General features: G+C 50.3%; 2 protein-coding genes across 5 annotated transcripts in view; one reads left to right on the top strand and one right to left on the bottom strand.

The window, feature by feature from the left end:
- Positions 1 to 15,443, top strand: part of SV2A (synaptic vesicle glycoprotein 2A) — a 55,553-nt gene that overhangs the window by 27,852 nt on the left and 12,258 nt on the right. For all 3 annotated transcript variants that reach the window (XM_053277812.1, XM_053277813.1, XM_053277814.1), the window contains exons 3-9: positions 5,017 to 5,197; positions 6,202 to 6,353; positions 7,176 to 7,309; positions 7,769 to 7,858; positions 8,227 to 8,337; positions 8,662 to 8,750; positions 15,247 to 15,411. In XM_053277812.1, coding sequence (XP_053133787.1) covers positions 5,017 to 5,197; positions 6,202 to 6,353; positions 7,176 to 7,309; positions 7,769 to 7,858; positions 8,227 to 8,337; positions 8,662 to 8,750; positions 15,247 to 15,411 — 922 coding nt within the window. The remainder of the gene's footprint in view (positions 1 to 5,016; positions 5,198 to 6,201; positions 6,354 to 7,175; positions 7,310 to 7,768; positions 7,859 to 8,226; positions 8,338 to 8,661; positions 8,751 to 15,246; positions 15,412 to 15,443) is intronic.
- The window catches only part of LOC128337152 (heat shock 70 kDa protein II-like), a 179,017-nt gene continuing 172,225 nt past the window's right edge, over positions 8,652 to 15,443 (bottom strand). Inside the window, exon 4 of one of the 2 annotated variants that reach the window (XR_008312196.1) lies at positions 8,652 to 8,767. The gene's annotated coding sequence lies outside the window, so the exon portion shown is untranslated. The remainder of the gene's footprint in view (positions 8,768 to 15,443) is intronic. The other variant, XR_008312194.1, reaches the window with a different exon arrangement.

Genomic DNA, 15,443 nt, shown 5'->3' with positions numbered 1-15,443 from the left:
CGCATTGGTCCTGTGACTGCAGTTCATCTCTATATGGAGGGCCAGATAAAAATAGCTCGCTCTCTGCGCTGTGGATGCTCTCTGCCTTCCGGCTCTGCTCCCGTTTTCTGCCGTAGTGTTCTCCCTTCCCCTCCCCGCTTCCCACTCAAAATCCTCTCCGTCCAGTCTCTGGCCCCTTGGATATTGGTTGGGGTTTGAGGGTTCCTCTTCTGCTACCCACTTCTCCCGCTGGACTCTGTCATGTTGCCCGATCCCAGAAGAGCCTGGGACTGTCCGTAGCCAGACCCACGAAACAGACTGTGGCCCACATTTCATAGATGATGGCTCTTTCCTCTAACAGGAGCTGATTCACACCCGGGTATGCATGCACCCATCCCAAATCAGAGACCACAGGTAGGATTTCTGTCACTCTCAGTGTAGCCTCAAACGCTCCTGGAAAGGGAGAGAGAATAATTGTGTTGCTGCTGCTTCAGGCGTCTTCTGGGGGGAAATGCATAGGTGCTGCCTGACAGAGTCAGACCCTTGGTCCATCAAACTCAGGATTGTCTACACTGACTGGCAGCAGCTCCCCAAAGTTTTTCACAGGGGTCTTTCTACTCCTACCTGCAGATGCTGCCAGGGATTGAATGTAGGGGTCTTCTGTGGGTACAGCAAATGCACTGTCACCAAGTGATGGTCCTTCTCCAGCTCTGTATATTTGACTGAGAGCAACTCAGGTCTCAGAAAGGGTCAGGCTCCAAGCAGTTGGCTTCTGGGACCGAGGAAGAAGAGTGTGGCTGGCCAAAGGTGTGGCTGACCGGAAGCAGGTGTATGGTCCAAGAGCTGGCCTTGTGGTAGCAAGCATGAAAGGCCCCCTTTGCTAAGCAGGGTCCACCCTGGTTTGTATATAGATGGGAGACCACATGTGTGAGCACTGCAAGATATTCCCCTCAGAGGATGGGGCCGCTCTGGGAACATCAAAAGTCTCCAAGTTCCCTCCCTGACATCTGGAAGGGAGATGCCAGGCAACCTTGGAGAAGTCGCTGCCAGTCTGGGTAGACAATGCTGAGCTAGATGAACTGAGGGTCTGACTCAGTATATGGCAACTTCCTATGCTCCTATAAGGCGTGCCCTCGAGTCGGTGTTGACTCCTGGTGCCCACAGAGCCCTGTGCTTGTCTTTGGTAGAATACAGGAGGGGTTGACCATTGCCTCCTCCCGCGCAGTATGAGATGACGCCTTTCAGCATCTTCCTATATCACGGCGGCCTGATATTGGTGTTTCCCTTAGTCTGGGAAACATACCAGCGAGGATTCGAACTGGCAACCTCTGGCTTGCTAGTCAAGTCATTTCCCCGCTGCGCCATTAGGTGGCTCATGTTTCTATAGGCAACAGCAAATCTAGGAGCAGCAGTCAAGAATCGAGCGCTACCTAATGGCGCAGTGGGGAAGTAACTTGCCTAGGGAGCAAGAGGTTGCCGGTTCGAATCCCCGCTGGTATGTTTCCCAGACACCTATCTTGGGCAGAGGCGATCTAGGAAGATGCTGAAAGGCATCACTTCATACTGTGTGGGAGATGGCAATGGTCAACCCCTCCTGTATTCTACCAAAGACAACCACAGGGCTCTGTGGTTGCCACGAGTCGACACCGACTCGACGGCACAGCGTTTGTCCAGAATTGGAGATGAGCACATATGCCAAAGCTGGACAGGGGTCAAGCTCTAAGAAAGCAGGAGCAGAGGCTGGGTCCTTGCATTAGCTGCTCATTCTGAAGCACAAGCTTGGAGGTCGAGTCTTTAGAGGGTCCGGTGAGTCAGGGTTGGCCCCGGACTAAATCGTGTACCGCAGCCTACGGGGCACCCTTGAAGCCCAGTCGGCCTGACTTGTGGTGGAAACAGAGCACTGGGGACCCAGGAGGCAAGTTTGAGACACACATGAGACACACTCTCACACGTCACCCGAGGCTGGTTCATGCACACAGTTACTCTGCTCTCGACGCCCTCCCAGGGGAATGTGGGAACTAGTTTCCGTGAAACACGGTGTGCCGAGAAGCTGCAGAAAAGCCGTCTCTGCTGGGTGTGCTCGCGCCCCAGCCGCCGCATGGAATTCCGGTTACTGACGTGCAGTGTGTAGACGAGGAGAACTCAAGCAGTGCGGGCACGATCTGGGCATCATCTCTGCGTCAGAGGGAAACGTGAGGCCTCTCGATACCAGTTGCAGGGGAGCAACAGCAGGAGAAGAGTCCTGCCCTCCCCTCTTGCCTGTGGGCTTCTCAAAGGCATCTGGCGGGCCACTGTGTGAAACAGGAGGCTGGAACGTAGGGAAATAGGAAGCTGCCCTATACTGAGTCAGACCATTGGTCTATCTAGCTCAGCATTGTCTTCACAGACTGGCAGCGGCTTCTCCAAGGGTGCAGGCAGGAATCTCTCTCAGCCTGATCTTGGAGATGCTGCCAGGGAAGGAACGGAACCTAGATGCTCTTCCTAGATGCTCTTCCTGGCTCCATCCCCTTAGGGGAATATCCTAAAGTGCTCGCACTTCTAGTCTCCCTTTCATATGCAACCAGGGCGGACCCTGCTTAGCTAAGGGGACAAGTCCTGCTTGCGACCACAAGAGGAGAACTTCCTCTCCTAGATAGGCCTCGGGCCGGATCCAGCAGGGCTGTTCTTCCGTTCTTATGAACCCTGCCATGTTTGTGGGTTGGAAATCCCCGGGGTTAGCGAAGGCCGAGCTTCCGGGAGCGGCTTGGTGCCGTGTCCGAGTGCCGCAGTGCAGTCCTGGATGGCCACACGGCCCTCTGCGCCGTGGTGCAAAGGCGGAAGCGAGCCATCCTCCCCTTCGGCTGGCAGATGAGGCCTCTGCACCAAAACCCTTCCGTCGTGCCAGTGCGGGTGGAAAGAGTGTGTGATTCCTCTCCGGAATGCGACTGCAGCTGCCGGGCGGTATAATTGGCCCGATATTTGGCGGCTTAATCCGGGATTAGGCGGCGGCAGAGCGAGAGGCGAAAAGCCCGCTAAGAGGAGCTACTCAGCTCCTGCAGGGTGCCCGGCTCAAGCCGAGGGATTAACCGCCCACGCCAGGGCCGAATGCGACGGCGATCACTTCACTCCCCCTCCCCTCTTGGCCTGCCCAGAGCCAGCACGACGCTGCGGCACGGCCTGGCTGCCGCCGCCACCCACGAGCTGAGTCACCCGTCCCCTGGGCCCTTCGCGTCACCTTCCGGAACCAGAGAAGCTGCGGACGTGTATGATGTCCGAGGGGATAAGTGCGGGGGTAGCGGTTGGCCCTGGAAGGCCCTGAGCGCTGAGCCAGGCCACCCTAGCAGGCCGCACGAAGGAGTCGTCGGAGTGGGTGAAAGGCTAGACGGTTGGCCAGAGAGGAGGATGCCCGTTGCAGCTCTGTCTGAGTACTGCTCCGGCCTGAGTGAGTCCTGATCTTTCCCGATCTGCCTCCAGTTCTGGCTAATTCTTCTGCGCCGAGTGTGATTGGATCCTGCAGTTGTGCCCAAAGCAGAGATGAAGCAGATTCCCCGCCTGTTGGGTCTCTGTATGAGTTCCTGATTAGCGCTTACCTCCTTCCACTCAGCCTCCGATGAGGATGGATTTCTGCCTGGGTTACAGTGGGTCCATTGGATGATTGTTCCCAGTGCAGGTACAATGCAGATTTACCTGGCTGTTGTTTCTCTGAATGAGTCACTGTTCGGAGCTAGCCTCCTTCCATCTGGGAGCCACATTTACAGCAGTGACTCTCCCAGAAGCACACCGGGCATACTCATCAGAGAGCAAGCAAGTCTGACTTTCACACGCCAACCCAAACCCTTTTGGGGGGCCTTAAGGATGAATGCGAAGCATGCCCTTTTAATCTTAATTTAGAAAATGCCTGGGGAATTTTGCCTTTGGACTTTGTGTGTTGCTCTCATTTATCTGTTCCCCTAGTGCAGGGCTGATTACAACTCCCATCATGCCTGACTATTGTTAGACTACAACTCCCATCATGCCTGACTATTGTTAGACTACAACTCCCATCATGCCTGACTATTGTTAGACTACAACTCCCATCATGCCCATCTATTGTTAGACTACAACTCCCATCATCCTCGACTATTGGACACTGTGTCTGGGGGTGTTGGGAGTTGGAGTCCAACAGTAGGAGCTGGAAAGTCAGAGTTGTGGAGTCTTGGTATAGCGTTATCCCCCTTTCCTGAGCTACCGGACTAGAAAGAAGGAGGAATAACAACTCTTAATTGGGTGAGCAAAATTTGTCTGTCTGTCGGCACTTGCTTAAGTTTAATTTCTATGGGGAGATGTGCCTAATCTTTCCTTTCAGATGTGGGTTTGCTGATGGTAAGGGGGAGGAACTATCCCCATCAGAAAACAAGGATGAATATTAAGAGCAGTCCTGCTAGATCAGACCCTAGTTGGTACATCTAGCTGAGTTTTCTGTTTCCAACAGGGGACAGTCAGTTCATCAGATGCCCTAGCGGGATTTCTACAAGTAGAACATTCATTTCATTCATTCGATTTCTATACCGCCCTTCCAAAAATGGCTCAGGGCGGTTTACACAGAGAAATAACAAATAAATAAGATGGATCCCTGACCCTAAAGGGCTCACAGTCTAAAAAGAAACATAAGATAGACACCAGCAACAGTCACTGGAGGTACTGTGCTGAGGGTGGATAGGGCCACCAGCCCTCCCCAGTTTTATGTTTCCATCTCCTGCTATTCTGCGGTAGACTGCCTCTGAATATGGAGGCTCCATTCAGCCCTCAGCGCATAATAGCCACTGATGGGCCTCTCTTCCATTTGCTGAACGTCCTTTTAAAGGGCCAGAGTGTATGTTACATTAAGCACTTCGTTAGAGCTGATGGATTTGGTATTTGTTTGTTTGTTTGTTTTAAATAGTATTTGGTGGTGGGGGGAGAGGGTCTTTGTGAGGCCGGAGTGTATAAAGCTTACCAAAAATGGCGGGCAGAGATCGCCCCCCAGTGGCTGAGGGGAGGAGAGTTCTTAAGCCATCTGCTCTCTCTTTGCCCCTGCAGGCCTCATTGTCTACCTGGGAATGATGGTCGGAGCCTTCCTGTGGGGTGGCCTGGCAGACCGGCTTGGGCGCAGGCAGTGCCTCTTGATGTCGCTCTCCGTCAACAGCGTCTTCGCCTTCTTCTCGTCCTTTGTGCAGGGATACGGCACTTTCCTCTTCTGCCGGCTACTCTCCGGCGTGGGGTAAGGACCAAAGCGTTCTCGGGCTGGATTCTGCCCCATCTGAGCCTCTGGGACATCCCTGCCACGCACTGCCAGGCGCTTTGTTTTCTCTGACCTCATGAGGGCTAGGAACTTGCCTGGGGAGGCTTGGTTTTAAAACGGGAGGTGGATAATCTTGGGGAGCTGAACAGTGTGCAAGCCTAGAGGAATATAGAGGATGAGAAGAGTTCAGTACTGAGGGGCCCAGCCCAGGAAGAGCCGCTTGAGGTGGGGAGACGTGTGAAGGCAGCTGCTAGTGTTCAAAACACATCGATATCTCCCATGTTCACATATTAGGATCAAGAGAGACAGATCAAGCGGCTTTGTTGCTGGCCTATTCCTGTTCCTGATGTACTAATTTTCTATGTGCAAGGAGGGTTTTTTGGTTTTGGTTTTAATGTGGGGAAGCATTCAGAAATGTGGCCACTACCTTGCAACCTGTGGTACAGACCCACAAGAATTCTTCCCCACCTGCAACTTGAGGTGGTACAGTCCCACAAGGACTCTCTCGCCACCTGCAGCTTGAGGTGGTACAGCCCCACAAGGACGCTCCTTCCTCACCTGTAGCATGTAGGTGGTACAGCCCCACATGAACTCTCTCGCCACCTGCAACTTGAGGTGGTACAGTCCCACAAGGATTCTCCTTCCTCACCTGCAGCATGAAGGTGGAACAACCCCACAAGGACTCTCTCGCCACTTGCAGCTTGAGGTGGTACAGTCCCACAAGGACTCTCCTTCCTCACCTGCAGCATGAAGGTGGTACAGCCCTACAAGGACTCTCTCACCACTGAGGTGGTACAGTCCCACAAGGACTCTCCTTCCTTACCTGTGGCCTGAAAGAGGTGCAGTCTCACAAGGATTCTCTTACCACTTGCAACTTGAGGTGGTACAGTCCCACAAGGAGCCTATCATGTGATTTTGATGTCTGTTTGTCATCCTTCATTCTAGTTCTCTCTCTCTCCCTCCCGCTTCCTCCTCCCTTCCAGCATTGGGGGCTCCATCCCCATTGTTTTCTCCTACTACTCTGAGTTCCTGGCCCAGGAGAAGCGGGGCGAGCATCTCAGCTGGCTCTGCATGTTCTGGATGATTGGAGGGATCTATGCATCTGCCATGGCATGGGCAATCATCCCCCATTACGGTAAAGAGTTGGGTGTTGATGGTGGTGGGAATAGGGGGGTCGGGGGTGGCAGAGGGGGAAGGCCAGGTACCTTGCCCTGCTTGCTTCCAAAATCCCACCCAAATTCTGCCACCACTGCAAATTAGGTGCAGGCAGCTGATCTGCATATATTTGCATACTGATTTGCATATATCTGCATACAATTGCACATGTTTGCTGTTCATTGTCGGGTCGGCAAGGAGACAGCCTGAAGACGACGTCACCTTCTTTGTGAAGGTGATTGTGAGCCCTTTGGGGACAGGGAGCCATTTTTAAAATTTATTTATATCTGTGTAAATTGATTTATGTCTATCTATGTTTATATCTTATTTTTGTTGTTGTTATTTCTCTGTGTAAACCGCCCTGAGCCATTTTTGGAAGGGCGGTATGGAAATTTGAATAAATAATAATAATAATAAATAATAATAAATAAACCGCTTTAGGAACGTTTGTTGAAAAGCAGTATAGAAATATTCGTCGTCGTCCCTCCTGATCCCTGATCATCCGCCTCTGCCTCTTCCTCCCTGCTTGGGATGGTTCACACTATTTCCACAACTTTAGGGGATGGAAAAAAATCGGATTCTTAGAGTCTCAGGGAGCCGAACGTTGCACAGAAGTCTCTGAACCTGTACAGACTGACCACGGGATATGCAGAAGCCGCACTCGGGGCACCTGGTTTATTCATTCATTTCATTTTATTTCTTTATTGAGCATCTTTTTATACTGCCCAGAACTGATGCCACTGGGCCCCCGTTTTCTCTCCTGGACTTTTTCCTCCCCCCTCCCACCCGTCGGCCCCCACAGGGTGGAGCTTCCAAATGGGCTCGGCGTACCAGTTCCACAGTTGGCGGGTCTTCGTCCTGGTCTGCGCCTTCCCTTCCGTCTTCGCCATCGGCGCCCTCACCACCCAGCCGGAGAGCCCGCGCTTCTTCTTGGAGGTGAAGGGGACCAAGCGGCGCGGTGGGGAGGGGACGGGGGAGGCTTGGGGGGACGGGGGCTGCGGCGAAATGGGGGTTCTGCAGGGAGAGGGCCCCAGAAGGCGGCTTCTGATTAGGAACACAGGAACATAGGAAACTGCCATATACTGAGTCAGACCATTGGTCTATCTAGCTCAGTATTGTCTGCACAGACTGGCAGCGGCTCCTCCAAGGTTGGAGGCAGGAATCTCTCCCTCAGCCCGATCTTGGAGATGCTGCCAGGGAGGGAACTTGGGACCTTCTGCTCTTCCCAGAGCGGCTCCATCCCCTGAGGGGAAGATCTTCCAGTGCTCACACATCAAGTCTCCCATTCAGATGCAACCAGGGCACACCCTGCTTAGCTATGGGGACAAGTCCTGCTTGCGACCACAAGACCAGCTCTCCACTCCTTACATCGCAGTCTCTACCTTTCCCCTGCAGAACGGGAAGCACGACGAGGCCTGGATGGTGTTGAAACAAGTCCACGACACCAATATGAGGGCCAAGGGACATCCCGAGCGGGTCTTCTCGGTAAGATCCTTCCCCAGGCACTCCAGGCCGAAGTCCAGGGCCTCCACACCCCCTGGGCCCCCCCCCAATCCACTGTCCCGGGTGGTGTGGCCGCCATGCCGGGTGGCCGGACGTGGCCTCTGCTTCCGAGATGGAGCGGGGAGTGAGGAAAGAAAGATGGGGTGGGGGGGAATCTGTCACGTTGCGTGTTGGAAGGTTTCTGTGCAGGTATATTTGCGTCAAGAGACCTGTTTTCCGTTCTCACGTTCTTGTGAGTTCAGTTGCTGTTTGGGCCCTCAGCAACCCACCTGTTAAAGATACTGCGTGTGTCACACAGAGGGGATGGGACCTCCTCCTCTGCCCTCGCCAATGTTTTGTCATCCATGCAGGTGACCCACATCAAGACGATCAAACAGGAGGACGAGCTGGTCGAGATCCAGTCGGACACGGGGACCTGGTATCGGCGCTGGATGGTCCGCTGCCTGAACCTTTCGCAGCAGGTCAGTCGTGAGGTGTGGAGGAGCGAGATGGGATCTGCAATGGGGCTTCCTGAATGGAAGTTTGGTGGGGCCCACGAGCTTTTCGCTTCCTGCACTGTTTGGCAACATTCTGTTGCTTACACTTTAACCCTGAGAAGCTGCAATGTTTGCAAGCATCCCGTGACCTCATATCGGCGTACATACGTTAGGGATTTGCAGACAGCCAATGAGTTAAGATAGGTAACACCCATTAGAGCGAAACTTCACAAATCCATGCTTCCCCCCATCTCTCTTTCCCTTCCTGGGAGATTGTGAAATAACTTGGCGTTTTCTTACCTTTTATAGGTCTGGCACAATTTTCACCAGTGTTTCGCTCCTGAGTATCGCCGGGTGACCTTGATGATGATGGCCGTGTGGTTCACCATGTCTTTCAGGTGAGTTTCTTGTGGGGCTGCAGTCACAAGAGAAGAGAGAATCGTGAGGTAAAGCCTTGTGTGGTTTTGCTTTGCGTGGGCAGTGGCTAGGATTGGTTTCTCTGCTGCAGTTATTCTGTAATTTTGTTGCAGGTTGGATGGAACTGCACTCTCCAGTTTATGTACACAATCCAGAATTTTGCACCTTCTGTTTTGGGTTGTGTAGGGACATTTAAATATAAAATAAAAATATATATTTAAAAAGAGACACACAGACCACTGGTTTATGTATCTATCCTAATAGTACCCCCACCCCTGAAAGAACTGATCTGTGGATTGGGGCAGGACCGTGGGTTAGTGACATTACAGGCAACAGCCAATAGGTGCTGGCTGCAGACTGATTTCTCCCCTGCCTCACAAGCTGGAAACATGCAGAACTGGTGGTTTGTTATATACCGTATTGTAGTGGTGAAGCCGTCTCTGCCACTCTTATAATACTGTCTGGCTTTACCCTAAAAGAAGGGTTAATGATACTGTCTTCAGAACCAAAACAAGTTAAAAGATGCTAGTTCAAAACTAGACTGAGAAGGTTAGGAACATTGGAAGCTGCCATATACTGAGAGACCCTTGGCCCATCTAGCTCAGTATTGTCTACACATACTGGCAGCAGCTTCTCCAAGGCTGCAGGCAGAATTCTCTATCCTGGAGATGCTGCCAGGGAGGGAACTTGGAACCTAGATGCTCTTCCCAGAGCGGCTCCATCCCCTATGGGGAATATCTTGCAGTGCTCACACTCCTAGTCTCCCATTCATATAAAACCAGGGCAGACCCTGCTCCTGCTTGCTACCACAAGACCAGTTCGCCTCCATGTTTAAAAAAGGATTTATTATTTTATTATTATTTAATACATTTATATACCGCCCAAAACGTAAGTTCTCTGGGCGGTTTACAGGTGTTTTTTTGTTTTTTTTAAAATAGAGATTCTATAGCTTGCAGCCTGCTTCTAGCCGGTGATTGAAATTAAGATTAATTTATTCATCCATCCATTCATATACCTTGCAGCAAAATTCCATGAGTAAGTGGAGCAGCGGGGAAATGCTTGACTAACAAGCAGAAGGTTGCTGGTTCAAATCCCCGCTGGTATGTTTCCCAGACTATGGGAAACATCTCTGTTGGGCTGCAGCGATATAGCGAGATGCTGAAAGGCATCATCTCACACGGTGTGGGAAGAGGCCATGGTAAACCCCTCCTGTATTCTACCAAAGAAAACCACAGGGCTCTGTGGCCACCAGGAGTTGAAATCGACTTGACGGCACACTTTACTTTTACCTTTAATGAGGATTAGCAAACTGGTGGCAATGAATACGGAAGTGAGGCCACATAAGAATGGACTATAATCTGGGTTGGGTAGGCAGATGCTTTTGTTCTCACCTCTGTATAAAGTAAAGTGTGCTGTCAAGTCAATTTAGACTCCTGGAGCCCACAGAGCCCTGTGGTTTTCTTTGGTAGAATACAGGAGGGGTTTACCATTGCCTCCTCCCGCGCAGTATGAGATGATGTCTTTTAGCATCTCGCTATATCCCTGCTGCCTGATATAGTACCAGCGGGGATTCGAACCGCCAACCTTCTGCTTGTTAGTCAAGCATTTCCCTGCTGCTCCACTTAAGGTGGCTCACCTCTCTGTATATCCACATTCATTCTTGACTCTTTGCTTCCAGGCCTTAAGCATGGCAACCTTTGCCCCTTGATTGCTAAGCATGCAAATAGGATTGAGATGCTGGTGGGAATTGGTGGAATTGCTGCTGATTGCCCATAGGCACTGAGGCTTCAGAGCCAATGACATTCCTGGTGTATACTTCCTGGTGTCCTGTCCCGATTTGAACATTTCATCTGTATTTTTAAGCAGTAAAAATGGGTACTTCATTAAAATTGGAATTAAATTCTCTCGCCACAAGAAACTTTGATGGCAGCAACAATTAATATAAGGTGAAATTTTGCTGAATGTCTTTCCTTCCAGCTGGTCTCCCACCTTTCTCTGCCTGCTTCTTTTTCAAAATGCGCTTGTCTGTGACATTTAATAATCATCTACTTGTTTTCCATTTCACTTCACCTAAAACGGCCTACCTTACAGACAGTTTTACGTGCCTCTCCACAGAAATGCTTTTGGAATTATTTTGCAGAGAAATTGCCCATGAGTAAATATTAGGCAGAGACTGAGAATCAAAGTGGATTTTAATTGAGTGATCAGTGAGTTGCAGCTGGCAGGAATCTCTTGGGATACATCTTTCCTGGAAGGCCATGTGGATTTTCTGTCCAGACATAATATTTTGCCTCCATAAAGGATTCAATGAAAGAAATCATCACGCTGGAACGGGCTCACTAGCGACATATTTTCAAAAACATCACCATGAGGTCTGGTGACTTGCTGTGTCCCCGCATAAACATCGAGAGTGTCAAATCTCTCTGCCTATAGGAAACCAGGAAACTAGGTTAGCCTCTTTCCCCTGACATTTTTGCCTTTTTTACAGGAAGGATTTTGTGGGGTGTGTGTGTGTGTGTGTGTGTGTGTGTGTGTTTTTAATGTGATTCCTCATCTGCATTCTGAAGCGATACAGTCTCAGCATGGGGACAGTACCAGGCGATCCTTCTAAACAGATAGATGGACACTGATCTCTGTTTTCAGTGTAAATTCTTTATATTTCTTTAAGCAACAAACCATGCATATGGTTTAACTGAAAAGAACAACAAACTCAACAGATGAAAAAGCAAACAGATCTTTTCTGTGCCCAGCCTGACATCTGCATGTTTGTTTTTGGTAGGAAAAAACATCTTTCCCCCCTTGCCAAAGGCCCAGTTTTCCACCTCATTAAAAACATCCTAATTTCCTTGCCTTCCCAACTGTCCTTGTGTTCGTTAACATGTGAGTAGCCTCTCGCTGGCACCATTAGACATTGGAATGATATTTAATTCATGCAAGATCTGAGGCATGGTGAGAATCAAAGCCACCCCTTTGGTGGAACCGTGCAAGGAGAGATTTTTGCCTCCTTCCCCAAATTGAAATTCTGTAACTACCTAGCTTATCTGCTGATATGACTTGGGGGCTGGCAGGGGAACGGCGGGGGGAGGAGGCTCTAATCAGGAGCCCCGGCTCCACAATTGATCTCCTAGCAGCTCCGCTAATTGGAGCTGTCAGTGGAAATTAATTGCAAGCGACTCATTGCTGGGTTGTGACGGGAGGCCAGTGGCTTTGCTTACAGGTAGACCAAAGATTACCTGACTAATTAGGCTGTTTGAAGCCCAGCTCCTTTGTTAATGAAGCGAGGCTCTCTATCAAGGCAGCCGGGGTCGTAGGAAGAAATGCTCCAGTGTGCCTCTGAGCATGTGCAGAATGGTTTCACTTTGCTATCAGAGCAACTGTTTCAACAGACAGCAAAAGTGTCGGACTAAGAACAGGGAGACCCGAGTTCAAATCCTCTTTCGGCCGAGAAACTCACTGGGTGGCTCTGGGCCAGTCACTTCTCTCTCACCAGCCTACCTCACAGGGTTGTTGTGAGAATAACCATATGCAACATAGGAACATAGGAAGCTGCCATATACTGAGTCAGACCATTGGTCTATCTAGCTCAGCATTGTCTTCACAGTCTGGCAGCGACTTCTCCAAGGTTGCAGGCAGGAGTCTCTCTCAGCCCGATCTTGGAGAAGCCAGGGAGGGAACTTGAAACCTTCTGCTCTTCCCAGAGTGGCTGCATTCCCTAAGGGGAAGATCTTACAATGCTCACACTTCTAGTCTCCCATTCATATGCAACCAGGGCAGACCCTGCTTAGGTAAAGGGACAAGTCATGCTTGCTGCCACAAGACCAGCTCTCCTCTCTGAAAATAAATGTAATGACTTCTAGCACCATCAAACACAGGAACATGGGAAGCTGCTATATACTGAGTCAGACCACTGGTCCATCTAGCTTAGTATTGTCTACACAGACTGGCAGCAGCTCTCCAAGGTTTCAGGCAAGAGTTTCTCCTAGCCCTACCTGGAGATGCTGCCAAGAATACGACAAATATTTATGAATACAAGGAATATTTATATACCATTTCAACAAAAGTCCCCAAAACATTTACAAAGATATAAATAAATAAATAAAATGGCTTCCTGTCCCCAAAAGGGCTCACAATCTTTAAAAGAAGCATAAGAAAGACACACCAGCAGCAGCCACTGGAGGGATGCTGTGCTGGGGGTGGATAGGGCCCGTTGCTCTCCCCCTGCTAAATACAAGAGAATCACCACTGTAAAAAGGTGCCTCTTTGCCCAGTTAGTAGGGGACTGACAGAGCCCTTTGCCTGGGAACCTTCTGCATGTGCTTTGCCACTGAGCTAAATGGTTTCCCATGATCCAGGAAAACATTTACCACTTGATTCTCTTTGAATTTCTACACTGGTTTTTCTGTAATCACCGCCTGCTCTCATATATGTTGGGATTAAGAGTGAAGGGATTTTTACACACAGCAGGCTTCACGGGGAGGCTTTACTGCCAACTCGAAGTTGTCCCAAAAAACCAACGCAAATAGTGGATTTGTTTTACCCCGGATATAAATCAGGCTACACTCTAATGCACAGTGAAAAACCCGAATTGTGAACTGCTCCCTGATAACTCGCAGGGACATTGGGGTAAATCTGGCTGATATGTGAACATCCCCCCTCCATGCCAGTGGAGATGCGGACTTAACCCTTAAAGCCCCATGTGAAAAAATCCCAGGTGTATGACTTGCCAAATGAAACCTCCATATTCAGAGGCAGTGTAGCTCTGTGAAGGAGATGCTGGAGACAAATAAGGGGTGAGTATTGTTTTCCAGGCCTTGCTTGTGACTTCCCTCCAGGGGCGCTTTCCAAATCAGAACCTGCAATAGGGTTACGTCGGATTTCGGAAGTGTGCTTCCACACTTCCTGTGTCGTGACACCGCAGCCCCTACTCGGACAGCAGGGGGCCGTTCACATTGCTGATGCCTTGTTTTGAATCTAATCACTGTGATATAGAGCTAAGATATCGTATATCCGGCGTCAGGAAGTTGCTGTTTTTTCAGATTGTTCGTTTCTACGAGACTGCTCCCCCTGCTGTTTACATTTCGGATGCAACTTTCAGATGCGACTGTTTACATTTCGGATGCGACTGAATGGAGGCATTTTGCTGCTGTTGAGCAGCTAGACTGGACAGGGCCCAGGCCTTGCAAGAAACAGGGATTAGCCACTATTAGAAAGAGGATGCTACACTAGATGTGCCTTTAGTCTGATCTAGCCAGGGCCGTTCTTATCACACTTATTAGCTGTGATGGGTAGGAATGGAACTATGTGCAGTGTGGTAGAGGTGATGGGGCCGTGGCTCAGTGGAAGAGCATCTTCTTTGTGTGCAGAAAGTCCCAGGTTCAAACCCTGGCAGCATTTCCAGGTAGGGCTGGGAGAGACTTCTGCCTTGAAGAACTGCTGCCAATCTGTGCAGACACGACTGAGTGGGATGGAACTAAGGTCTGACACAGAAGGCAGCTGAAAATATTTATCAGGAGCTAGGGATGTGCACAAAACCGGTTCGCCCGGTTCGGTTTGAATTCAAACCGGCCTCGAACCAGGAGGGGGTGGTTCGGTTTTGGTTTTGTCTGAACCACCCCCTGGTTCGGTTCGAATTCGAACCGTTTTCGAACCGGTTCGAACCTCAAAAAGTAGGTAGGATGAAAGGTAACCAGGAGCATCTAGAGCTCAGTCATAGAGCATCTGTGGATGTAAAAGGTTGGGGGGGGGGGTCATCCCCTGAAACGGATTGCCAGGAAATCTAGGACTAGCCAACGGAAGTACTTTTTCACACAATGCATAATCAGCTTGTGGAACTCTCTGTCACAAGATGTGGTGTTGCCTATTAGTTTGGAAGGCTTTAAGAGGGGTTTGGATAACTTCATGGAGGAGAAGTCTCTCAAAGGCTACTAGTCGGAGGGCTATAGGCCACCTCCAGCCTGAAAGGCAGGATGCCTCTGAATACCAGTTGCAGGGGAGTAACAGCAGGAGAGAGGGCATGCACATACCTCTTGCCTGTGGGCTCCCCAGAGGCATCTGGTGGGCCACTGTGTGAAACAAGATGCTGGACTAGTTGGGCATTCTTGAGCCTGATCCAGCAGGGCTGTTCTTATGTTCTTATGTTCAGGTTCAGTCCCTGGCAGCATCTCCAGGTAGGCCTGGGAAAGACCCCTGCCTGCAACCCTGGAAAGCCGCTGCCAGTCAGTGTAGACAATACTGAGCTAGACGGAACAACAGTCTGACTCAGGAAGGCAGCTTCCTATATTCTTATGTTCTTTTCATTGAAAAGCCTTGAATCTCCTGCCAGTTGGTTTCATTGGATGACTCCTGGTTCTAGTGTTGTGTGAGAGAGGAAATCCTCCCCCTCCTTCTGCCATGCATTGTTTTATAAACCTCTTCTTTTCCTGCTTTGTTTTTTTCTCCCCCTCTCCCCGTTTCCTTCCTCCTCGTTCCTTCTGGCAGTTACTACGGTTTGACCGTCTGGTTCCCAGACATGATCAAGCACCTCCAGAATATCGAGTATGCTTCCCGCACCAAGATCTTCACCCACGAGACGGTGCGTCACATCAACATCAACTTCACCTTGGAAAACCAGATCCATAGCCGCAGCGAGTACTTCAACGACAGGTAAGGGCCTTCACCCTCCCGCTCCAAAAGGC

The sequence above is a fragment of the Hemicordylus capensis genome, chromosome 14, assembly GCF_027244095.1.
Source record: "Hemicordylus capensis ecotype Gifberg chromosome 14, rHemCap1.1.pri, whole genome shotgun sequence".
NCBI lineage: Eukaryota > Metazoa > Chordata > Lepidosauria > Squamata > Cordylidae > Hemicordylus > Hemicordylus capensis.
This window is presented reverse-complemented; position numbering and strand designations above follow the sequence as displayed.